Below are 25,071 nucleotides of genomic sequence, written 5' to 3'. Positions count from 1 at the left end.
AAATGAGTACATTGAGGTCCCCACGCCTCTCGGGACGACAGAGAGCTCGTGCTTCTAGTCGAGGCTCTGTCTGCTGCACATTTCAGAAGTTTACAAAGTCACGAATACCCTGCGGGGGGTGGGGGGCGGGATGTGGGAGGGTCTTGGACGCCGCCCTGAATTACCCGAACGTTATCCAGGTGGGTGACAGTCTCCACCCAGCCGGACTGGTGCACCGCTAGAGATACTGCTCAAGGCCATTGGGGCTGGTGGCCTTGAGGATGCATTTAAGAAACACGTGTTGAGCACCTACTGAGTGCCCGGGAAACACCGGGGAACAAAGGCGGCAACTTGCGGCGAAGATGGACACAAGTGACCGGGCAGTGGTGACTTAGTCCGATTAAGGTGCCATGAGGGCCCCGAGCCATAAGGGAGCTCAGCCTGGGTGCCTCCGGGAAGGCTTCCTGGAGGAGGCGGTGTTGCAGCAAAGATCCAGAGAGTGAGTAGGAGCGGGCAGAAATGAGATGGGGCGAGTGAGCCGGTTGGGAGTGACATGGGGCGCACACAGGGCGCTGCTGGCGAAGACACAACGAGGACAAAGGCTAGGAGGAGAGGTGGAGGGTGGTGAGAGAACAGTAGGTGTCTTCCCGCCTGAGCTCGTTGGCCAGCAGGCAGCCCCGCAGCCGGCTCGTCTCCTCCCTCTGTTCACCCCCGGCCCCCTGGGGCGGCTGCCCTCAGAGCCGATCGGGTGTCAGAGCTGAGCGCTTGGAGCTGCCGGTGTGACTGGTGGCCCGGCTGGGAGCAGGTAACTGGAGCCCGCCGTGGGCGCGGAGGCCGGGTGCTGGAGTCACTGGCGTTGCAGGAGGTAGGAGAGGAGGAAGTGAGGGAAGCTTGGGATGGAGACCCCCGCCTTAGGGCCTCAGCCTCTTGCCTTGGAGCCCTGGTGTGTGGGAGAAAGGAGAGGTGTGTGTGTATGTCCTAGCTGTGCTGCTGAGCTACCCAGACACCCTGACACACACACACACACACACACACACACACACACACCACACACTTCCCACTTCCCAGCCTTTGCACTGTCTAGGGCACTTACCTTCTTTTAACGGCTGCCGCCCTGCTCAGCCTCCTGCCTGGCCACTAGGTCCTGCTTTATATATCATCCCCTCTTCCAGAAAGCCACTCTCGTCCCCCAAGCCCATGGCTTCCCTCCTGCCCTGGCAACCTGTGGACTCCCCTTGGCTATCTTATTACCTCCTGCTCTAGGTTTGATTGAGACAGAGGCAGAAGAGAAAGGGTGGGGTGAGTACAGTGTGGGTAGGGTGATTGGTGGAGGGGTGGGGGAATGAATGGGTGGGCAGTAGATAATAGGGTGGGTAGGTGGAAAAGTGGATGGATGAATGCCCGGGGGGGGGGGGTGGTGGATGGATGGGTGAGTAGACAGATGGGAGGATGGCTTCGAGAATTCACAGGCAGGATGGACGGGTGTGGGACATGCCTTCATAAAAATCCCACTCGGGGCGGCTGGGTGGTTCGGTTGGTTAAGCCTCCGACGCGTGACTTTGGCTCAGGTCACGACCCCGCAGTACACGGGATCAAGCCCCGCGTCGGGCTGCACGCTGGCCGCACGGCACCTGCCTGGGATTCTCTCTCTCCCTCCCTCTCTCTCTCGAAATAAATAAACTTAAAAAAAGAAATCCCACTCAAAAGAGGAAGGAATCCCAAACAAGCCTTTGTGCTAAGAGGCCTCAGCTCTGGGCCTGGCCCCCAGGGGCCCCTCATTGTTCAGGAAGACGGTACCAGCCCAGACCACTTCCAGCCTACGAAGCCAGGGCTGGGGCACAGGAAGGGACCCAACTAGGGGCAGGGGAACCCAGCTGGGGGAGTTAGAGTTCAGCCTGTGGACGACAGGCAAAGCTCATCAGAACACGGGATTTTGGAAATGGGCTGTGAAGGGTGAATAGGAGCTTACCAGAGACAATGGAGAGAAACGGGCACCCCGTGCAGGAATAACCACGCAGATGAGAGCTTGGAGACCGGAAAAGGCTTGAGCTGCTTCAGCAGGTGCGTTTCCTGCACACCTACTATATGCTAAGGACGCCACTGAAAACTGACCACGAGTTAGTCAAGAGGGGATTGTGTCCATCTTTTTAAGGGTGAGGAAAGTGAAACTCAGAGGGGACAAGAGGCCTGCCAGAGGACACACAGCAGTCAGGATGGGGCGTCCTGTGTCCCTGTCCTGCTCTAGGGTCTGAGATGGCCCAGGGAAGAGGAAGCTGTCCTTCTGAGAAGGGGGAGGCAGGTGGCCCTCCTGCTCACGGGGTCCCTTATTCCCACCCCACTCTGGTGCTTTCCCAGGTGGCCTGGGCTGAGGAGAAACGCCAGACGCTGGCCATGAAGACCCTGCGGGCACGATTTAAGAAGACAGAGGTGAGTCTGAGGCCGCTGAGATGCTCGGTGCCCCCCATCTTCAGGCCCCTGTGCCCCGGGGCCTGGCCGAGGAGCCCCTGGGCCTTTGGAGCATTGTCCCGTGCCCCTCATCGCATCCTTTTGGCGGCTTCAGTAGGGACCAGGCCACCCCCCTCCCTGTTCGGACCCTCCTGTGGTTCCTCACCACCCACAGGTTCAAATCCCCCCCTTTGGCTTCTGTCCCCTCTCCTCCCTTTCCTGTCTACTGCCCCCTGCTGTCCTCATGTCCCCACTGCTTCCTGTTCAGTTGCCAGCCCCTCCTGTTCCCTCCACCAGGAAGTCCTCTCCTGTATCGCTGCTGCCTGTCCGACCCTCCACGGCCCCCACCCTGTTTGGCTTCAGTAACACTCTTCTTTGTCCCGAAGAATCTCCATTCTCCCAAGCTCCAGTGACCGCTTGCTTTTCTGAGGACTCACTTTCCTGGGGGACCCCCATCTCTTGCTTTTGAGGGGTTCGTTCAGCAAATGCTTGCAGGAGGCACTGTGGTGGGCGTTGAGGAAATCCCTGCCCCCGGTGGAGCGGACAGCTGAGTGGGGGGTGATGGGTACTAAACAGGATAAACAGCTGAAAAGGCATGTTTGTTGCCACAGAGACCAAGAAAAGGAAAGGGGACTGGAGCATCTAGGGCAGGGGAGATGGCTGCAGTTTTAAAGCAAGTTGTCAAGAAAGGCCTCAGCAAGGAGCTGATAATCGAGCAAAGATTAGAAGAGAAAGAGGGAGGGAATTGCATGCACATATTCCAAGAATTGCATCCCAGGCAGAGGAAGCAGGCAGTGCAAAGGCCCTGAGGTAGGCCGGAGCTGGCTCCCCATGCAGCCATTCCTTGGACTGTGAACTCCCCAGGAGAGATGCTCTGTCTTCAGTCGTACTCACTCCTCCCTGACTCCCTCCCCCTAAGTCCAGGGCACAGACTGAGAGAATCTAGGGTTAGAACACCCTTTTGTGCCTGGCCTTGGTCACGCGTGACCTCACACTCGCCACAGGAAGAAACCAAAGTCTGGAGAGGTTAACTCGCCTCTCCCAGTCACAGGACAGAGACCCAGGTCAGCTGGCTCTGCTTGACTAGCTGGGCGGCTGCGGGCCTGTCACCAGTCCCCTGTGGCCCCCTCGGTTTTCCCAACTGACGTTATTTATTTGTTAGTTATTAAGCTTAACGTCGCTTTTCCTTTCATTTATTTGAATTTAATTTTTAAAAGTTCAAATGTAACGTCAGTGAATTTGTTTTTATTTATTTCACCTAGCTTGGGTTTTATTCATCTTTTTTTTTTTTTTTTAACGTTTATTTATCTTTGAGAGAGAGAAGGACAGAGCGCGAGCAGGGGAGGGGCAGAGAGAGAGGGAGACACAGAGACAGAGACACAGAGACAGGAATAAATGGCTCATTAGCCCCTATCAAATGTGGCCCGGAGTCAGCCTGATTCATTGTGGAAGGATCCTAAAGTTCTTCATCCTGTTTGGAATCAGTTCCTAAGTTGGACTGTTCACACTTACCCCCCAAGAACTCCTGAGATGTTGTAGCCGGTGGTAAACCAAAGCGTATAATCGTTTAATTTTGAAAGGCAAATTATATCAAAATCAAATCCTTCAAAAACTTTGTGCAGTTTAAAAAAAAAAGACAAAAAGCAAACCCAGACTCCTAATTTGGGAAGTGGGTGTGTTAGGGGTCTCACACAGGTATGGGGGTGAGTGGTGGAGAGCAGACAGGTGTTAGAAACCTCAGACCGGGTGTGTGGGGGGTGGGGGTGGTGTCTGGGAGGCAGGGAGGAGCCTGCGGAGAGAGGCGGGAGGGCGGCAGGGGGGGCGGAAGGGGGAGAAGCTTGTGCTCCATCCCCCCCACCGGGCATCTCACTGTCCCTCCCTCCACCGGAGGCTCCAGTTTCTGGGCAGACAGCTGGAGTCAAGTTCAGCTTTTGTTCTGCCCGCTCCCCTGAGGGAAGAAAGCAAACACCCGTGACTTCGTGACTGCAGACGCACAGACACCCCCTCCTCCTCCCCACCCCACCCCCCTTGTCTCTCGGGGCTTTTCATTCCCAATTCTCAGGACACAGTCCAGCCACCACCCTCTTGCTCAGTCCTTCCCCACTCCTTTCTGCTGCTGCTGCTTTTTTTTTTTTTTTAATGCCTATTTTTGAGAGAGAGCGTGAGCGGAGGAGGGGCAGGGAGAGAGGGGGACAGAGGATCCCAAGCGGGCTGTGCCTGGGACAGCAGAGAGCCTGATGCAGGGCCTGAACTCAGGAACCGAACCGTGAGATCATCACCTGAGTGAAAGTCGGATGCTCGACTGACTGAGCCACCCAAGCACCCCGCCCCTTATGCTTCTTTATTATTTTTTTATTATTTTTTTAAATGTTTTTATTTATTTTTGAGACAGAATGAGACAGGGCATGAGCAGGCGAGGGGCAGAGAGAGAGGGAGACACAGAATCGGAAGCAGGCTCCGGGCTCCGAGCTGTCAGCACAGAGCCCGACGCGGGGCTCGAACTCACAGACTGTGAGATCCTGACCTGAGCTGACGTTGGACACCCAATCCACTGAGCCACCCAGGCGCCCCCCGCCCTTTCTGCTTCTTTTTTTTTTTTTTTTTTTTTTAATTTTTTTTTCAACATTTTTAATTTATTTTGGGACAGAGAGAGACAGAGCATGAACGGGGGAGGGGCAGAGAGAGAGGGAGACACAGAATCGGAAACAGGCTCCAGGCTCCGAGCCATCAGCCCAGAGCCTGACGCGGGGCTCGAACTCACGGACCGTGAGATCGTGACCTGGCTGAAGTCGGACGCTTAACCGACTGCGCCACCCAGGTGCCCCCCTTTCTGCTTCTTTAATACCAGCCTTTTCTCCAAGGCCCCAACACATCCTGATACCCGCTCTGAGCCTTCTTGGAACCCTTCCGGGCCTCAGTTTTTCTGTCTGTAAGATGGGATTTAACTGGGAGCCGTGAGCCTAGTCCTGGGCTTCCCCCCCTGCCTCTCCCTTATTTCAAGTTTTAGAAAAATCCCACAAGCAAGAAGATCGGAGTTTTTAGAAACCCATAGATTCCCAGTTCCTCAAGGCTTCCTGGAAAGTCTGTCTCGCGTGTTCATTCCCCAGAGTCACTATTTCTTTAATTCCTTCAACAGACATTGATGGGGCACCTACTATGCGCCAGGCCCTGTTGTAGTCACTGGAGATGAGGGCCAGCTTCACAGGACCTTCACTCAGAAGGGCCCCAGTTTGCTTTACTGCTCTCTTCTCGCCATCTTGAAACTCTCAATAATATTTGAACAGGAGCCCCCCGCATTTTCCTCTTGCACCAGGCCTTGCAAAATCTGTACCTGGTATCTATCAGCTGCGGATACAGTAGTGACTGAGGTGGACAAAGATCCCTGCCGGTGCGGAACTGACATCCTAGGGGGCGGGGTTAGACCAAAGGGAAACAATGTATTTGGAAGGTACCAGTGTGGCATCAGCTAGTAAGAACAGGGAGGAAAAAAAAAACGGCTAATAAACCCTCTTTGGGCGCCGTCCAGTGCAGACGGTAGGAGAGGAACAGGCCTTGTAGACCGTGGGGGAGGGAAGGTGCTCCAGGCAGAAGGCACTGCGAGCGCCGAGGCCAGAACCAGAAAGGAGGCCACCGTGATGGGTCTGACCAGAGGAAATGGAGGGGAGATGGGCCCGGGAAGTTGCCAGGGGGTACTGTGTAGAGCAGGGGTGGGCAGATTCTCCCTGTGAAGGGCCAGGCCGTGATATTTTTGTCTTCAAGGGCCCTCAGACCTCAATTCTGCCAATGCAGCTTGAGAGCAGCCACTGGCTGCTCTGAATGGATGGGCCAGGCTCCGCCCCAAGAAAACTTTTATTTATGGACGCGCAATGTGAATTTCATGTCATTGTCACGTATCACATCACCAGATATTACTCTCCTTTTGATCTTTTTTTCCCCCCAGCCACTTAGAAGTGTAAAAACTATTCTTAGCTCTTGGGCCACAGGAAACTGGGGGAGGGGGGCTGGGATTTGGTCCCGGGGACCAGTTTCTGTAGAACCTCTTGGGCCCTGAGAGCAGTCTGGATTTTACGCCGAGTGAGGTTGTGGAGGCTTTTGAGCAGGAGGAAGATGGGAGCTGACTGGGGCTTTAGGAAGCTGGGAGACAAGGGCAGGGGCTAGGAGACCAGGTATCCCCAGATGGAGCCTCCAGTGACAGGGCTGGCCCACAGGCAAGATTGGGTACGTTGATCGAGTTTGCAGGGTTGGCTGGTGGGTTGGGTGCGAGAGACAGGAGCCCTCAACACCCACCCCTCCCCAACTGCTTATTACCAAACCCTCCATCTTCCTGCCCCACCTCTCCTTCCTCCTGCGCAAAGGTGTCTAAGAAGAATGCCAGACAGATCTTGCCTCCCGAGCCATGTCTGGGGACATCTGTGGTGGTCACATTGGGGGGTGCTCCTGGCTTCAAGTGGGTGGGGGCCAGGGATGCTGCTCAGCCCCCACGGCACCCATGCCAGCCCCCCAGCAGAGAACGATCTGGCCCTGAAACGTCCGCGGTGCCTGAGTGGAGGAACCCGGCTTTACGCCGTCTGTTGCATTAACCGTCCCATCTAGCGGTTGGGGAATTGAGACCCAGAGGAGGAGCGTGCCTAGGCCAAAGTCACAGTGTGCAGAACATGACCAAGCTGGACTCAAGCCCCCTCCTCCTGTCTGCAGTCACTGCTGCTAAACTCAGGTCCCAGAAGGCCATCGCTATACTCACCCCTACTCTCCCCGCTCATCCCTGTGTCCTCCCCCCTCCCCACCTCTGCTGGCGCCTTTGTGAATTTGCAGCCACATCAACAGGGTGGGCCATTTGGCAACCTTTAGTGGCTCCCCTGATGTCCCACATTCCTGGTTTCCCCCTCCTCCCAGGGACACCCCTCTTCCTCTGCCCTACCCTTCAGTTATGACCCTCATCCAGCTGGTCCTGGATCAGGGCACAGGTAACTGGGCTGGTTGAGGCGAGCGATAACTTCACGATTCCTCCTGGACGTGATCTTGTCCTTGCCACCCCCTAACTCGGGGGGGATCCTGGCCGTCCTCTAAGTTTCAGCTCAGATGCCCTCTCTTCTAGGAAGCCCTCCCGGACTCCCCAGGGTCAGGAGTCCTCTCTGAGCTCCCAGCCGGCCTGGACTGCCCCCATCGCAGCCCCAATCACCCTGGTTCATCAATCCACGGGTGTACCTGTCTCCCCAGGGACCCCAGTGATAACAGCGGCATCTGTCTTGTCACCACTGGGCGCCAGGCCCAGTGCAGCACCAGGCATCCCGGTAGGACAAGCAGAGTCAGTAAATGAAATTCACATGGCCCAGAGGGCCTTGTGAGTCATTCATTCACTCAGCAAACGTTTATCAACTGTCCCACCCCACCCTGGGGTGCCAGGTCTGTGCCAGGGAGGCCTCAGCCTGGCCCTGCGGTCAGGGGGCTCCCAGTCTGAGAAAACAACCAGCGAACACAGACCCTACCAGCCCCTTGGGAGGAGCTGTGTCCACTCTGCTTTCCAGTGATTTAACTGACCACCTGCTATGGCCTGTGTCCCAGGATTCAGCATTAGACATGCACTTGGGCGCAAGCACACCTTTGACGAACGAATCCGTGTTTATCGCGCGTACCGGGCACCAGTGAGGGCTTTGCACAGAGTACCTCATTAGTCCTCTCGCTAACACCGCGTGCAGTAGCTACTGTTTGTTTTGAACCCCATTTTCCAGATGAGGAAGGCGATGTCCAAGGCAGGTAAGTACCTTGACTGGGTCGCACAGGCGTTAAATGTGAGGGGCCTGGGTGCAGGGCCCTGGTTTCAAATTCAAGTTCGTCAGACTGCTGGGTCCCACGGGTGCAAGAGTGAATGAATGATGGCAAGGCAGCAGTGGGAAGCTGCGTCCGCCGCCGAGAGGGCTCAGGCCGGAGTCACCTGCGACCCGCAGCCGGCTCAGACGAGGCGGAGACGACGCAGGCGGATCCCTGGAGATCCAGTGGGAGCCCGCGGGGGCGAGGGAGGCGGGCCTCGTTCGCCGCATCCCCCTCGCGGCAGGAAAGTCAGGTAGTGCCCGGGCGGCACTGCGCCCCCAGAGCCTAGCCCACCCCCGCCCCCCGCCCGCCTCCAGCACGACCCCTACCGTGGAGGCGGGGTCTCCGGGAGAGGGCGGGGCGCACGGGCAGGGCGGTGGAGCTCGGGCACTCCGGACCCTCACCCCTCCAGCCCCGCCCCCAGACCCCTTCCAGCCCCGCCCTCCGTGCCCTTCCGGCCCCACCCCCGGGCCCCTTCAGCCCCTCCCTCCGGAGGCCTCTACCCCTCCCTCCTGGTCCTTCCGGGCCCCTTCAGCCCCTCCCTCCGGGTCCTTCCAGCCCTTCCCTCCCGGTTCCTCCAGCCTCTCCCCAGCACGATCCCTACCGTTGGGGGCGGGGGTCTCCGGGAGGGGGCGGGGCGCGCGGGCACTCCGGACCCTCACCCCTCCAAGCCCCGCCCAGACCCCCTCCGGCCCCTCCCCTACGACCCCCTCCAGCCCCTCCCCCCCAGTCACCTCTGGCCCCTCCCTCCGCCCGACCCCCACGACGCCCCCTACCGCGCCCCGGCCCCCTCCAGCCCTTCCGTCCGACCCCCTGTCCCTCTCTCCGGCCCCCTCCAGCCCCTCCCGCGGGCGTTCCTGCCCCTCCCTCCGGGCCCCCCTCCCAACCCCCCCGCTCCGGCCCGGTGGCCTCCCGGAGCACCGAGCCGGGCACCTGGCGCCCTGGCCGCCATGAAGCAGCTGTGCGTGTGCGCCGCCGCCTCCTGCGCGGTAGGGCCAGGGGAGGGGGCGCGGGAGCGGGCGGGGCTCGGGCCCTAACTCTCCCCTCCCTGCCCGCCCCTCCCCGCCCCTGGCTGGGTCAGGACCGGACCCCCGCCCCCAGACCCGGGAAGGACCGGCAGTGAGGGGGGTGCGGGAGGAGGGGGGCAGAGGTCGAGGGATGGATATTTGGGGAGACATGGGGATGTTTGGGGAGGCAGCTTTGAGAACAGAAGGGGACCCTGGAAAATGTAGAGGGCATTTGGAGGGACAGTTTCGGGGACCCGTTTTGGGTGAGTTCATTTGAGGGGATAATTTGGACTATGTTTTAAGGAACCATTTTCGGGAAAATATAGTGACATTTGGAGTATAATTTCAGAGAACATTCAAGGGATATTTTTGGAAGGACATTTTTAGGCCAGATGTTGGGGTCATTTGGGGGGATGATTTTGGAGAAACTTCGGAAATTTGGGGAAGACGTTTTGGAATGTATTTCACGCTACGGTTGTTTAGAGCACGGATCTTGGGATATTTAGGGGACAATTGTGGCATTTCAGGGACAGTTTAAGAAGGACAGATGACAGATGGTTCTGGAAGACATTTAAAGGGACCCTTTTAGGGGTTCCCATGGGAAGATTTTGGAGGTGGGGTAATGTTTGGAAAGGTGGCTTTCACTAAAGGGCTGGCTGGGGACAATTTCTGGAAAGATGCCGGGGGGGGGGGTATGTAATGGGACATTGATGGTAGTGGCTGTTGTGTGGACCTGGGAGCGGACGCTGGGGGATGTAGGCTTGGGGGACGCTGTCTCAGACCCCCGCCCAGGACTACCTCCCCCTACAGCTGCGGCTCAGCCCCGCTGACCTTGGCTCCTGCCCGCCCTGTGGCCCCTGCCCCATCCCGAAGCCGGCCGCCAGAGGCAGGCGCCAGGCAAGTGCCCAAGGGCAGGCAGTGAGGCCTGGAGCCCCGGCCAGGGGGGAGCAGGGAGGGGGCCGCGATCGCCCGGCCCCACTCTCCTCTGGGTGTGCCCTGTAGAGCCAGGAGTGGGGCAAAAGCGACGAGCGACTGCTGCAGGCGGTGGAGAACGACGATGCTGCACGGGTGGCCGCCCTCATCACCCGCAAGGGGCTGGTGCCCACGAAGCTGGACCCCGAGGGCAAGTCCGCGTGAGTGCCCACACCCTGGGGGTGGAGGGATGTGGGGCGGCCATCCTGCAGCTGATCCCTGGCCTCCGACCTCCAGATTCCACCTGGCTGCCATGAGGGGAGCAGCCAGCTGCCTAGAGGTGATGCTGGCACAGGGCTCCAACGTCATGAGCACCGATGGGGCAGGTACTGCCTGCTGGGCCCCGGGGGAGGGATGAGGAGCCCAGATGGGGGGCTCAGCCCGCAGGTCCACTCAGGTCCCGCTCCCTGGCTTCAGCGACCTGCTGAAAAAGCGGGGGTTCCGTTCAGTGCCCCCCACCCCGGGAGGCACAGGGACTTGTCAGGCTGCAGTGAACAAGAAAAAAGACTGTATGTAGCTGGCACCAATCAAGGTGAGTCGACAGCCCGTGGGCGGGAAGTGGCCAGGACCCAGATAGTGGTTAAGGCAGAGGAATTAGCTGGAACAGAGGATTCCCTGAGCTTGCGAAGTACCTGGGGACGGGAGAATAACAAGTAGAATTTGGGGGGAAGGGGGAGGTAGTATCTGACGTATGGGGAGTAGCTGGGGTTTAGGGGTAGCTGGGAGGAGCTGGAACCAAAGGAGAGTCTGGGTGTATGACTTAACGAGGGCTCTGAGGGAATGTCTGATACGGAAGGCGTGGCCAAAGGGAGTGGCTGGGGCTCTGGGACATCGTAGGAGGCACAGGCCGCCCGTGGGATAGCAAGGGTTTGTGGATTAGCGGGAGAGCGTACGCGACAGCGGGATTCCGAGGGACAGGGCTGGAGCTGCGTGTTGTCCAGCACGGAGGGTGGCTGGGGACGTGGACCGTGGCTGGGGCAATAGGGCCTGAGAAGCGGGAGGCTGTGGAGTATAGTCGAGATGAGAATGTCTGGGACACAGACTAGCTGGCGCCTGGAGAGTGTCCAGCTGCGGGGAGTAGCACGGTTTGGAGAAGTACCTGGGGTTTGGGGCGTCCACGGGACACGGAAACTCCTCGCAGATAGTTGACACAGATTTGGGGAGCAGCCAGAAGCTCCTTGAGTATGTGGAACCCTAGCGAACCCTCCCTGCCTTTCAGGTTACAATGCCCTCCACCTGGCGGCCAAGTATGGGCACCCACAGTGCTTGGAGCAGCTGTTACAGGTCATTTATCCCCTTGTGTCAGATACTCCCCTAACGGAGATACTCCCTTCCCCTGGCTACCCCTGACTTCTAGCAGTTCCCTGAACCGCGCCCCCCCCCCCACCAGCTGCTCCCTGAATCCTGGGTGTGTCTTAGCCTCCTTTGCTCCTGAGCCCCAGCTACTCCCTGAACAACCAGATACTCCCTGAGTGTCCAGATACTTCACACACCCGAGATATGCTCCCAACACCAGGTATCTCCTGAGCCCCAGCTTCTCCTCAAACCCTAGGTGGTGGCTACAGCCACTCTCGGAGCTCTCGTCAAGCCCCCAAGCCCCCAGCTGTTCCTGAACTCCCAATGAGTCCCTCTGTCACCAAATTTCATGAAAAAGCGAAGAGAGTCACTTGGGAGTCCATGAGGAGATGGGCTCCGCGGAGCGGGCACGGGGGAGGGAAGAGATAGGTCGGGAGCCTGAAATACAGCAGAGCCCAAGAAGGGGCAGGTCCCAGTTCCTGGAGAGCCTCCAACGACCCACACCCCTCCCTCCCCAGGCGTCCTGCGTGGTGGATATCGTGGACAGCAGTGGATGGACGGCCCTCCATCATGCAGGTGGGTGCAGCCCAGCTCCGCCCTGCCCACCATGACCCAGAGGGTGCTGGGCTGGGGATTATTCTACTCCGGGTCCTGGGGCACTGGCCGTGAGCGTTCTGCCTCCTTCCTCCTTTTTCCTCACCGAGTCCCTGCTGTGCACGAGTCCCCGGGCTCAGCATTAATCCTCAGGAACACTTTGAGCCCCAGTCACCCCATCGGACAGGCAAGGTGGTTGAGGCTCAGCCACGAGAAAGCGGGGAAGACTCAGGCCGTCTGGCCCCCCAAGCACCAGGCCTGGGCGAGAACGATGGTGGTAGTAAGGACAGTGACCAGAATGTACTTTCCTAGGGAGTCTCAGGAAGGGCAAAGATCCAAGCATCCTTCATAGTCCTTGAATCCAAACTCCTTCCTGAGGGAGGTCAAGGGACCCGCCCGCTTGAACCAGAACCCGACCCGGCATCTGTCCACCATGCCCATGAGATCAGGGAATGACTTTCGCTCATGACTCAAGAAATGCCTGACCTTTTGGAAACACAGAATAAGCTGGGATTTGCTTTGGGGGTTTTAATCGTGGGTTGAAACTTCCGGGCAGTTGGCGTGTGCTGCCACCTAGCGGTCACACTGTGGAAGCTCAGCCGGTTATTTCATTCAATAAATATTTAAGTTCCTGCGATGTGTCTGTCAGGCTCTGTTCTAAGCACTGGGATTGCAGCAGAAAACCAAATGCCGTCCCCCCTCGAGCACACAGCAGATAATCAGATAGGCCTTCTTGACATTTCTTTCTTTCTTTCTTTCTTTCTTTCTTTCTTTCTTTCTTTCTTTCTGAGAGAGAGAGAGAGAGAGAGGGAGAGAGGGAATCCCAAGCAGGCTCTCAGCTGTCAGCACAGAGCCCCACGCGGGGCTCGAACTCATGAACTGTGAGATCATGACCCGAGCCTTGACCGACTGAGCCCCCAGGCGCCCCTCTTGTTGACATTTCTAGTGATGGCATGAAACCCTTCCTCCTTTGCGGCTCTGGACCCACAGTCTCCCCCTTCCTTGACCTTACAAGGCTGTTTCTCGCTTCACGGCTCCTAAGAAACCTCTGCCCTTTTCCTTTTCACCTTCAAGACTCAGAACTCAGGTCAAACCCCATGAAGCCTGCCCAGGCTCAGCTGACGTCTGATCCCTCCAGTGAACATTACCAGTCTCTGTATGAGGCTTGGCCCATGGTAGGCACGTACTGCAGGCTAAAGCGAAGAGAGGAAATGCATAAAAATTAGCCCAAACTTCCACCTTAAAAGAGAGCCATGATGGGATGTGGCAGGAACTTGGGATAGGGAATTAGCAGACCTGATCCTAGCTCTGTCTCTTACCCTACTGGCCGACCGTGCACCTGGGTGGGCCTCAGTTTCCTCATCTGTAAAATAGGGAGGCGTACCTTTGCTATTGCCCTCCCAGGGAAGGTAGGAACTTCTGTCACAAAATAAGGGATAAGAATCACACCAGGCGGAAGGCCTGCCCCCCCCCCACCAAAAAATGTCTAAACCTTGCCTTACCTACCCTCCCTCTTTTCCCAGCGGCTGGCGGTTGCATTTCCTGCTCAGAAATCCTTTGCTCTTTCAAGGCACATCTGAGTCCCCGAGATCGGGTGAGCCTCCGGGAACTTTTTGGGAACTGTACTTGAGGTACGCTGTCACCAAGTGGCGGCATCCCAGGCGCCCGTTAAAAAGCGTCAGAAGGGTCTGGAGTGAAGTCCAGGGGCAGTCGTATGGGCTTCCCTACCTCCCAAGGTCGGCCTCTCACATTTTGTCTCATCCTTCCCCTGACTCCCACCAGTCAGGTACAACGCCCCTTATCATAGCCGCTCAGATGTGTCACACAGATCTGTGCCGCCTCCTCCTGCAGCAGGGGGCTGCCGCAAATGACCAGGATCTGCAGGGCAGGTGAGTATCTCCCATCCCAGTTGGCCCGTTGTATGCCGTGTGACCTTGGGCAAGTCTCTTAGCCTCCGTGGGTGGGGGATCTAGTTGCCTCTTCCCCTCCCCCACGCAGCCTGGGTATGGAGGAGGGCCTGGGGGTTTGAGAATGCCCTCGCTTCCTCAGCAGCCCCCTCTCCTGGCAGGACAGCCCTGATGCTGGCCTGTGAGGGGGCCAGCCCCGAAACAGTGGAGGTGCTGCTTCAGGGTGGGGCCCAGCCGGGCATCACCGACGCCCTGGGCCAGGATGCTGCCCACTACGGCGCCCTGGCGGGAGACAAACTGATCCTGCACCTCCTGCAGGAGGCAGCTCAGCGCCCCTCACCACCCAGTGGTATGCACCCCCGCCCCCCCCCCCCCCCAGGCACCGGCCAAAGCGAACCTCCTTCCCTTTCTCCGCTGGAGACAGTTTCAAGGTATCCCTCTTTACTGCATCGTAGAAGCATGCCTCTGCCGATGCTGCTCAGAACAGTTTCGAGGGTCCCCGGAGCTTTTAGAATAATCTGGGGGGTCCACTCTGCTTTCCTGGGTCATCCTTATGCTCGGATATTTGCCTTTCCTAAGAATTGGCACCCCGTACCTGCCCCATCCTGGAGGTGCCCCTGTCCTCCCCTCTTGAGAGTTTCAGGGTCCCTCCTATCAGCAGCTGCAAACGTAGTCGAGTCCTACTTTAAAAGTCCTGACTCTTGGGGAATTGGGAGCCCACCCCTGCCATAAGTCCCTTGGGCTCACTAGTGCCCTTCCTAGGGCCGGGAAGAGAGTCCCCAAAACGGAGTGCCTGACCCTGCTTCCCTCTCTTCCCTGCCCTCCTAGAGGATGACTCAGGCGAGGCATCGTCTCAGGTATGGATCCCTAAGCAGTGAATGAGTCGTCCCCCTGCACACGCTACCTTCCCCCTGGTCCCAAGCTTTATGGGGAGAGAAGAGGTGGACTTCTGTCCCAGGGTTGTGACCTAGGAAGATCTGTTTGGGATGAATGCTTCCTTCAGGGTATGCTGTTACCAAGTGATAGCAGCTTCTACAGCATAACTCTCAGAAGTGGGTGAGAACACTGGGGGGGACGGGGCCAAATCATGGGGCTGGGGCGGCGTGGTAGAGGGAACCGAGTTTGGTGAAGTCGGGGAAGGAGGCAAGTCCGGCCTCTTTCTCTCTCCCAGCCGTGTATCATCTCAGCTCCACGGGGAAAGGGAACTCGTAGACAGTTTGGTCTGGTACCAAGTACCGAGGCACAACGAGACGCTGGGGGTAAAGCATAAGATCTGGAACGTTCCGGAGATGTGGCCCCTTTTATGCTGGGATAAGTGAGGACCGGGGAGAGGCAGGGTCTTGCTCGGGCTCACACGGGAAGTGAGGGCAAGGGCTGAGGTTGATGGCGGATAGCGGGGCCCTGCTGGCCCGGTGTCTTTGGGTGAGAGGCTGGCAGGTTCCCCACGGGCTTCCTCCACCCCTTCCCCCAGAACTCTGTGTGCAGCCACGAAAAGCGAGGGGCCCCCAAGAAGCGGAAAGCGCCTCAGCCCCCTGCCAGCATCCCCATGCCGGTGAGAGGTGTCCTGGCTGTGGGGGCGGAACGGGGGCGGGCGGGGGGCGGGGGGGACAAGGTCTGGCTCAGATATGGGAGGGGACAGCCCTTGGGCCTCATGTGAAAATGGCGGGTCCCCGGGTTGGGGGGAACAGGATGATCGCGATGCCTACGAGGAGATCGTGCGGCTGCGCCAGGAGAGGGGCCGCCTGCTGCAGAAGATTCGGGGCCTGGAACAGCACCAGGAACGGAGGAAACAGGAGGTGAGGGGCCCCAGAGACACAGGCCTGGGGCTCGGCCTGGGGTGGAGTGCAGTTTTGTGGGGAAGACTCCCCCTCTCTCTCCTAGCTCCCTCCTCCCTCCCTCCCCCCTCACTCTGCTCCAGCCACACGGGCTTCCTTGTGGCTCCTCCAACACGCCAGGCCTGGTCTTGCCCCAGGACCTTTGCACGTGCTGAGCCCTCTGCTTGGAACACGCTTCCTCCAGATGTTCCTGTGCCTTCCTTCCTCTTTTCCTTTGGGTCTTTGCTCAGAAACCGCTTGCCAAAGACGCCTTCCCTGTCCACCTTATATAAAACTGTGACACCCCGGATTCACTTCCCAGTTCCCTTCATTTTTTCTTTCTTTCTTTTTTTTTTTTTTAATGTTTATTTATTTACTTTGAAAAAGAGAGTGAGAGCGGGCATGTGTGAGCGAGGGAGGAAGGGAGAGAGAGAGAGGGAGAGAGAATCCCAAGCAGGCTCCTCACTGTCAGTACAGAGCCCGATGTGGGGCTCGATCCCACAAACCACGAGATCATGACCTGAGCCGAAACCAAGAGTCGGACGCTCAAGTGACTGAGCCCCCCCAGGCACCCTGAGTTTCCTTTTCCTTTATTTCTATTCAAAGTGCTTACTGCTATTGGACATGACGTACATTTTATTCATGGCCACCCATTTGACGATAAGCCTGTGAGCAGAGCCATGGTTGACCGGGATGGGCTCACAGAAGATGCTTGATGAATATTTATTGGATGAGCGAATATTTGAGTGAGGCAGTGAATGAATGAGCGGCCCCAAACAGGGTCTGATGCTGAATAAATACTTCGTGATGAGTCAGGGGGCAGAGCAGTGCCGGGTGCGCGGGAGGCGACACAACGGACGTCTGCGGTCGGGATGGAGGGCTACTAAGCAGAGGCGGGGAGGGGAGGTCCTTCTACCCGGATTCAAGCCCCGTCCCCTCTTCTTCCCGTCAGCTGCCAGAGACAGAGGCCAGCTCCCTACACAGCCTGGAGAGACAGGTAGGTGGGAGCCGTGGGGAGAGCCAGCCCCGCCAGCCGCCCCCCAGCGTCTCCTCCTGGAGGCTGGCCGAGCCCCCCACTGCCCTCCTTCCAGGTACAAGAGCTGCAGCAGCTGCTGGCGGAGAAGCAGGAAGAGAAGGAGAGCCTGGGACGCGAGGTGGAGAGTTTGCAGAGCAGGCTGTCCCTGCTGGAGGTGGGCGGGGCCTCTCCCCTGCCGGAGGTGGGCGGGGCCTCTCCCGCTGCGGCTACAGGACAACCACACCAATACATATACGGTCTCTCACGCGCACAGCCACACTCCCAACAATCAAAGGCGGCGCAGACGTGCCATCACAGGCAACACGCCCACAGACACACGGTCCGGACACAAAACGGACACGTCTCAAAACGCGTAGCCTGTACGCACAGAGATGAACGACCACGGTCATCCGCACGTGGCCCTGCCCCTAAAGCTGGCAACCACGGCAAAAGTCTGTGAATGCATAATCACACACGCACCCTGGATACACTCAACGTGTGCCCAACGGACGCTTCTCATCCAATCACACGCGGACGACGGGGCCACAGATCCGTGTACACGCACGTGTATTCTCCAAAATACGTCCGTTCGCAAACATAGGTACATACACAAGCATGCCCGCGCACACGGACACACACACGTTGAAACACTCACAGACACACCAGACTAAAACACAAGCACAAAATCACACGTATCCCAGGAGCTCACACGGGAGAAGCGGGGGGCCACGCCACACGCACGTGCTCACCACAAACCCACAAACCCTGAGCCACCTGATCCGGGACTCGCACAGACACGTGACCCCAGCGTGGACTCGCAGACCCTGTGAGGACACAGCCCACACACCCAGGCCGCACATATGACTCCAGTCAGTGGGCTGTGGTCGCGTGTTTGGGCTGATCGCCGCTCCTCCCCGGGGGCCCAGCGTAGCCCCACGGCACACAGTAGGCACTGAGTAAACTCCATGGGCCAGACAGATCCCGTCTGATGCCCCGGGGGAGTGTGGGAGATGTGCACACCCCTGTCCACTCTGAATTTGGGGAGGGGAGGGGGACAGGACCCGAGCTGGACCCCGTCCCTCCCCCCAGAATGAGCGGGAGAACACGAGCTATGACGTGGCCACCCTGCAGGATGAGGAAGGTGAACTGTCTGACTTTCCAGGTGAGCCCCACCCCGTCCTCCCTCCCTGCCCACCTTGTCCCTGGGGTCCCCGGGAAACGGGGCCTTGACCCACAGGCACGGAGAGAGTGTGAAGCTGGGAGGGAGGTCGGCCCTCCTCCACTGCTCCAGACCCCCAGCTCCCGTCCCTGTGGCCCAGGACCCTTGGGGCTGACTCTGTGCGCCCACCAGGGGCCGAGGCTCTGCTCTCCAAACGGCTAAGCCCCTCGGCCCAGGAGCTCTTGGCCTCGCTGCGGGAGCAAGTGGCCGCACTCACCAGAGAAAACCAGGAGCTGATGGAGAAGGTCCAGGTGGGGAAACTGCGGCACCGGAGGGTGGGGTGGGGACAGATCTGAGGACCCCAGGGATTGTCCCCAGGGGGAGGCGGGGGTCAGCGTGGGCACGTGGTGAGTCTGAGGGCAGGGAAGGTGGCGGCAAGGCCGCTTGTGCCCCCGTGGGCCCAAGCTCCCACCGGCTCCCTACTACCACCTCCCAGATCCTGGAGAGCTTTGAGAAGGATGAGATGGAAGTAAACGGGTCAGCCGAGGTCATCCCCCTGGCCCTCTATGACTCTCTCCGGGCTGAGTTTGACCAGCTCCGCAGGCGGCACGCCGACGCCCTGCGGGCACTGGAGCGACAGGAAGCACAGCGCGGCCCTGGAGAAGAGGAGGCGGCCCCTGGGGAGGGCAAGGGCACGGGAGTCAAGACCACCAGGGACGACGGGCCAATGGAAATGGAGCTTAATGGCACCACGGCTCCGGGAACCAAAGTTAACGGAGCTGAGGCCACAGACGACGGGGCTGCAGGAGATGAAACCGTGGAAGCGGCATCCACGGGGGCCGAGGCCACGGAAACAAAACCCACAGGCGCCGAGGCCACGGAAACAAAACCCACAGACGCCGAGGCCACGGACACAAAACCCACGGGGGGCGAGGCCACGGACACAAAACCCACGGGGGGCGAGGCCACGGACACAAAACCCACAGACGCCGAGGCCACGGACACAAAACCCACGGGGGGCGAGGCTGCAGAAACAGAGGCTCCAGAAGAGGGAGGAAACCCAGAAGCCGAGGCCGCAAAGCCAAAGGCCGAGGAAGCAGAGACGAAGGCCGACGGAGTGGGGGAGGTGGAGGCGGAGCTTCCGGGCACAGAGACCACCCACGTGAAGGCCACAGCCCCGAGGGGCCCCCTGGGCGCCGTCCTGCACCCTGGTGCTGCGGAGGCCTCAGAACAGCTGCAAGCGGAGCTGGAGACCAGGATCCGTGGCTTGGAGGAGGCCCTCCGGCAACGGGAGCGGGAGGCGGCCGCCGAGCTGGAGGCGGCCCACGGCAAGCGCCAGGCGGCGGAGGCCGAGGCTGGACGGCTCCGGGAGCGGATGCGCGAGGCTGAGGGCGGCGGGGCCTCGGGGGGCGGCGGCGGCGGCGGCGGCGGCGGCGGCGGGGACGCGGTGCAGCTGCGAGCCGCCCTGGAGCAGGCCCGCGAGGACCTCCGAGTCCGGGACTCCCGGCTCCGGGAGCTGGAGGCGACCTCGGCCCGGCTGGACGAGGCCCGCGCTGGCCGCCTGCTGGCCGAGGAGGAGGCCCGGGGCCTGCGGGCAGAGCTGGCCCGGCGGGAGGAGGTGCGGCTGGAGCAGAGCCGGGAGCTGCAGGTGCTCCGCGAGCAGCTGGCCACCGCCGCGGCCGCCGGGGAACAGCAGCGGGCGGTGGCCGCCGAGCTGGGCCGCGCGCGGGATGCGGCCGAGGCCCGGGCGGCCGAGCTGGCGGCGGCCTGCGAGGAGGCCCGGCGGGGCCTGGCGGAGCTGCGGGAGGCCTCCGAGGCCCTGCGTCAGTCGGCCGTGCCGGCCTCCGAGCACCACCAGCTGCAGGAGGAGGCCCTGGAGCTGCGGGGCCGGGCGGCCGGCCTGGAGCAGGAGGTGGTGGCCACCGGCAAGGAGGCCGCCCGGCTGCGCGCCGAGCTGGAGCGGGAGCGCGCGGGGAGCGTGGCCCGCCTGGAGCACGAGCGCGTGGTGGGCGCCTTGCAGGCCGACGTGGCCCGGCTGGAAGGGCAGCTGGAGGAGCTGGCACGACGGCACGAGAAAACCAGCGCTGAGGTGTTCCAGGTGAGCGCGGCCGCCGCACCCCCACCCCCCTGGCCTTGGCAGTCTGACCTGCAGCCGCGGGGCGTGGCCACCCCATTGCTTTCAATCCTATAGACCCTTGACCCTCGGCGGGCGGCGTTTCCAGGTGGATGGCCGACCCTGCAGCCGTTCGGATCTCCTGGGTGGTTCCGTTTGTGTGTCTTTTTAAAAACCTTTGGCCATTTTGACCCCATTATTTTTCTTTTCTTTTTTTGATTTCCTTTTCTTTTTAAAATTAAAAAAAAAAAATGTTTACTTACGTTTGAGAGAGAGACAGAGTACAAGCAGGGGAGGGGCAGAGAGAGAGGGGGACAGAGGATCTGAAGCAGGCTCTGTGCCGACAGCAAACAGCTCAATGCAGGACTCGGTCCCACAAACTAGGAGATCATGACCTGAGCCAAAGTCGGGTGCTTAACCGGCTGAGCCGCCAGCCCCATCATTTTTCGAAAGGTTAGGGCTCTCTGTGGTTTGTGTATGAAACCTCCGTGCACCCAAGGTCACAGTGTCTCTCAGAAACGTTGTTGCTTTAATTCCAATCACATTTACCCTTCATCTTTGAACGGTGTGTATGGTGTGAGGCAGGGATTGGGGCCCACTCGTTGTTTTGTAACCACTGACGGTTTTACCTGACATCCATCTTCCCCGCTGGTTCAAAACATCCTGTGGTTCCCGGCGGGCTGTTTAGAGCTTGTCGTTTTATGATCGTTCTCAATGCTTAAGCCCGAAAGTAGGAGGATGTTACACCCAGAGGCTTTTTTTCACTTCATTTATTTATTTTGCGAGAGGCAAAGAGAGAGTGACTGGGAGAGGGGCAGAGAGAGGGAAAGCAGGAATCCCAAGCTGTCAGCACAAAGCCCAAGGTGGGGTTCAAACTCACAAACCACGAGATCATGACGAGCCAAGATCAAGAATCAGAAGCTTAACTGATTGAGCCACCCAGGCGCCCCTGCCCAAAGATTTTTTTCATCTAATATTTTGAGCCCAGTAGATTTTGGTGCTGAGTTATTGTTGCTTTTTTTTTTTTTTTTAGTTTTTTTTTTTTTAACATTTATTTTTGGGACAGAGAGAGAGCATGAACGGGGGAGGGGCAGAGAGAGAGGGAGACACAGAATCAGAAGCAGGCTCCAGGCTCTGAGCCATCAGCCCACAGCCTGACGCGGGGCTCGAACTCACGGACCGTGAGATCGTGACCTGAGCCGAAGTCGGATGCTTAACCGACTGAGCCACCCAGGCGTCCCATATTGTTGCTTTTCTTAAGGCCAGGGAATATTTTTTGTCCCTGATGGTGGACATTTGATTCCATCTCTTCTTTTAAAAAAGCAAAAACAAAAAACTGGTAGGTGTTATAACAAAACATGTGAATAAGAAGCCCACATTTGCTGGTTGTCATCAGGAAAGCATTTTCCTCTCCATGCTTCTGCTCACTTATCCCTACAACAGAGATCATAATATTTTTGAGTCCTCACGTGAAAACTGAATAGTTTAATCTATATATGATGGTATAAGAGATCGATAGTGGCAGCCATAAGTATTATTTTTCCAAGAAAAAGATTTTAAAAATTTTTTAATGTTTATTTTTGAGAGAGAGAGAGAGAGAGAGAGAGAGAGAGAGAGAGAGAGAGAGAGAATGTGAGGAGGGGAGGGACAGAGAGAGAGGGAGACACAGAATCTGAAGCAGGTCCCAGGCCCTGAGCTGTCAGCACAGAACCCGACGCGGGGCTCGAACTCACAAACTGTGGGATCATGACCTGAGCCGAAGTCGGTCACTTAACCGACTGAGCCACCCAGACACCTCTGATTTTTCTCTTTTAATTGTTAAAGTGTAGCCAGTCTGTACTGAGTAGAACCTCTACCTATTATCCTTGTTCCCCTGGAGCCAATATTTCTATAAAGGCCAAAGTTCTCCCAGCCTCCAGCCCACGACCAGTTTTTGTGAAGCTGACATTGCTCCGATCTTGGTATTTTTGTGAAAATGCAGTCATCGTTTGGATGTTGGTTTGCTTTTCGTCCAAAGCCTTCTGGTTTTCTTTCCTGTTGTAAGAAATCTATAAACCTTCACGACACGGAACGAGAAAGGAGCATCAGTAATGACGACAGCGCAACAACTCAAATATAGCACTTCCTGTGTGCCAGGTGCTATTCTAAGCAGATCTCCTGTATTTGTTCATTTTATCCCCGTTATCACTCTGTGAAGTGGGGGCTGTTATTACCCGTATTTTACATATGAGGAAACTGAGACACAAAGAAGTTAAGTCAGTTGTCTAAGGCCACACAGCTAGCAGGTCAGAAGTCTCTGGCAGAGTCAGAAAGTTCATGGTGCCCAGGAAGAACCCCAAACTCCCCTGAGTCAAAGTCCTCAAGGTCAAAACGGGCTTGACTGTCCTCAGGCTTCTATTGAAGCATCAGAAGACTCTGGGTTCCAGGCATCTGGGATCCACATGTCCTTGCGGTCACACATGGGCTTGGGCTGCAGGTCCAGAGGGAGGCGTTATTCATGAAGAGTGAACGTCACGCGGCCGAGGCCCAGCTGGCCACGGCAGAGCAGCAGCTGCGGGGGCTCCGCACCGAGGCCGAGCGGGCACGCCAGGCCCAGAGCCGTGCCCAGGAGGCCCTGGATATGGCCAAGGAAAAGGACAAGAAGGTGCGTCCCCTTCTCCTGTGCTCACTTGAGGGGTTCCCACTCAACAGAGGTTGGGGGAAATCCAAGAATGTCCCAGAGGAAAGAGTCTTGGGAGGTCATCCCATTTTCCAGATGGGAGACGGAGGCACAGAGAAGGGAGGGCACAACTCAGACACACGGGCTACTGTTGTAACTATGAATTATAACTACAGTAACGTTTATTGAGCACTTACTGCATGCTGGGCCCCCTGCCATGCCTTTGACATGGACTACGCATTTAATCCTCATATCAACTTCCCATAAGATTGGTGCTTTTATTGTCCCCATTTGCGGAAATGAGGCACAGAGAGGTGATGCCACTTGCCCGAGGTCACACAGCCATGCAGTGGTTCGGGCAGCGTTTGAACCCAGGTTCCCAAGTTCTGGTCTTGGGACCAGATGTTCTGGTCTGGGACCAGAACAGTGATGGCTAACAGCAGCCTGTGGCTATTGGGCGGAGCAGTTTTCACACCCTATCACTTTTCCTTCCCTTCTAATCCCGAAAGCCAGAAGGCATCCTTATTCCTGTTTTCTAGATGAGCAGGCCGAAGGTCTGAGAGGCAAAGTGAGCGGCTCAAAGTCTCACATCGTGTCACTGGACAGCGGATGTGACTCCCAGAGCCCCAGGTGCATTGGCACCGGGTCCCCCAGCCCTAGCTCACTGTGTGACTTTGAACAAGTCAGTCGACCTCTCTGAGGCCAATACCGCCTCTTGCAAAATGAAAATAAAATTGTGGTAGAGATTATGGTGGATTTGTTGCAGGGTCGGTCTGTCCCTCTCCGCACTGGTGACACTCGGGACGGGTCACTGGGGAGCCATCCTGGGTGCCGTGGGGGCTGAGCAGCATCCCTGGCTTCCACCCCCTCCATGCCAGAAGCACCCCTGGTGTGGCAACCACAGATGTCCCCAGACACCTCCTGGAGTCCCCTGGGGGCAGAATGGCCCCCTGGTTGAGAACCTCTGATCCATAGTAGAATAGTACAGCTCTGCATTTATTGAGCACCTATTGTCTGCCAGGCAGAGTTTAGACTTAACCTCTGTTCAGAATCACAGTGACCCTCCAAGGTGAGAATTGTGTTTCCCCTTACTTTACAGAGCAGGAAACTGAGGCCTCGGAGGGGTTGAGTCATCTTCCCGAGATCTCCTGCAAGAAGGGGATAGGGAGGGCACCCAAACCCAGGGCTGCCTGGCCCAGCGCCCTCCCCCCCCCCCCCCCCCCCCGAGGCCAGGCTGCTTTTGGCCGCCCTGGAGAGGTCCAAAGCCCCCACCCCCCACGCCCGCCCAGGCTCAGGGTGCCTTGATGCCCCCTCATGCCCCCCCCTCCCCCAGATTACAGAGCTGTCCAAGGAAGTCTTCAGTCTCAAGGAGGCACTGAAGGACCAGCCGGCCGCCCCAGGCCTCTCGGAGGTGGAGGCCCTCCGTGGCCAGGTTAAGGCTCTGCAGGAGCAGCTGGAGGTGAGGGCACAGGGCAGGGATCCCAAGAGAGGGACGGGCCGGCGGGCATGGGAGGAAAATTATTCAGCATTTTAGCAGCTGTCACCCTGGTGCGGGGGCTCTGGGTCTCTAGGGGGCAGTGGGGCATGTTCTTGGGGAGGGTAGGTCCCGCTTTCTGAGTCCCCCTCCCCCATACCCACAGCAGGCTGCCAGGGACCACAGCGCAGTGGTGGCCTTGTATAGGAGCCACCTCCTGTATGCCATTCAGGTGAGTCCCGCCTCCAGGGGGAGGCTGGTGGGGGGGAGAGCTTCCGGGCCTCCAGGGGTGGGGAGGGAGGGACTGGGAAGACAGGGAGTGCCCAGGCTCTCTCTCCGCCCCCTCCCCACCCCGCCCCCCCACCCCCAGGGTCAGATGGACGAAGATGTGCAGCAGATTCTGAGCCAGATCCTACAGATGCAGAGGCTTCAGGCTCAGGGCCACTGAGCATCAGAACACTGGCCTTCCGCCCGCCAGGCCCCGCGCAGGGGTGTCCGGGCTCCCGCACTGGCCTCCCAAACTCGCAGACCAGCCTGGGCCTTCCCGACCGCCCTGGCTGTGTCCACTGCCCCACTGGCCCCCCTGCACGCACTGGCCAGTGTCAAGGCCAGCCCTGACCGTCCCCCGCCCCCACCGGAGAATCTGTGGTCCCCTCTCCCGCGTCCTATCTGTCCTGTCTGTCCTGTAGCCACGCAGCACCCCGGACCCCAGAAATAAAAGCTCTTGGAGCCAAGGATGAAAGTGTGTGGCCTGATCGCTGCCCCCCTCAGGGAGGGGAGGGTGGCCACGAGCAGGGATGAGGAGGTGAGGTGCTCACCCCCCCGCGCC

The 25,071-nt window shown here is 58.5% G+C and overlaps 1 protein-coding gene across 20 annotated transcripts; it reads left to right on the top strand.

The window, feature by feature from the left end:
- Positions 1–155: 155 nt before the first annotated feature.
- Positions 156–24,976, top strand: ANKRD24 (ankyrin repeat domain 24). Of its 20 annotated transcripts, none has more exons than XM_058728921.1 (22): positions 156–478; positions 2,335–2,406; positions 10,050–10,136; positions 10,242–10,372; positions 10,449–10,537; positions 11,431–11,495; positions 12,026–12,083; positions 13,625–13,695; positions 13,884–13,990; positions 14,170–14,357; positions 14,837–14,865; positions 15,480–15,560; positions 15,697–15,804; positions 16,775–16,819; positions 16,914–17,012; positions 17,927–17,999; positions 18,189–18,307; positions 18,493–20,094; positions 22,586–22,753; positions 24,102–24,227; positions 24,409–24,474; positions 24,613–24,976. In XM_058728921.1, exons 2-22 carry the CDS (start codon positions 2,371–2,373, stop codon positions 24,688–24,690), a joined length of 3,426 nt encoding a protein of 1,141 aa, XP_058584904.1. In that variant the 5' UTR covers positions 156–478; positions 2,335–2,370; the 3' UTR covers positions 24,691–24,976. The 20 variants fall into 20 exon arrangements, with proteins under 20 accessions (XP_058584904.1, XP_058584903.1, XP_058584912.1 ...); XM_058728920.1 differs by having other exon boundaries at positions 156–844; XM_058728922.1 differs by lacking the exon at positions 156–478 and adding an exon at positions 866–1,278.
- Positions 24,977–25,071: the final 95 nt, after the last annotated feature.

The sequence above is a fragment of the Neofelis nebulosa genome, chromosome 4 (assembly GCF_028018385.1).
Source record: "Neofelis nebulosa isolate mNeoNeb1 chromosome 4, mNeoNeb1.pri, whole genome shotgun sequence".
In the NCBI taxonomy this organism is placed as follows: Eukaryota; Metazoa; Chordata; class Mammalia; order Carnivora; family Felidae; genus Neofelis; species Neofelis nebulosa.
The sequence above is the reverse complement of the archived record's forward strand: the minus strand, read 5'-3'. Positions and strand labels throughout refer to the sequence as shown.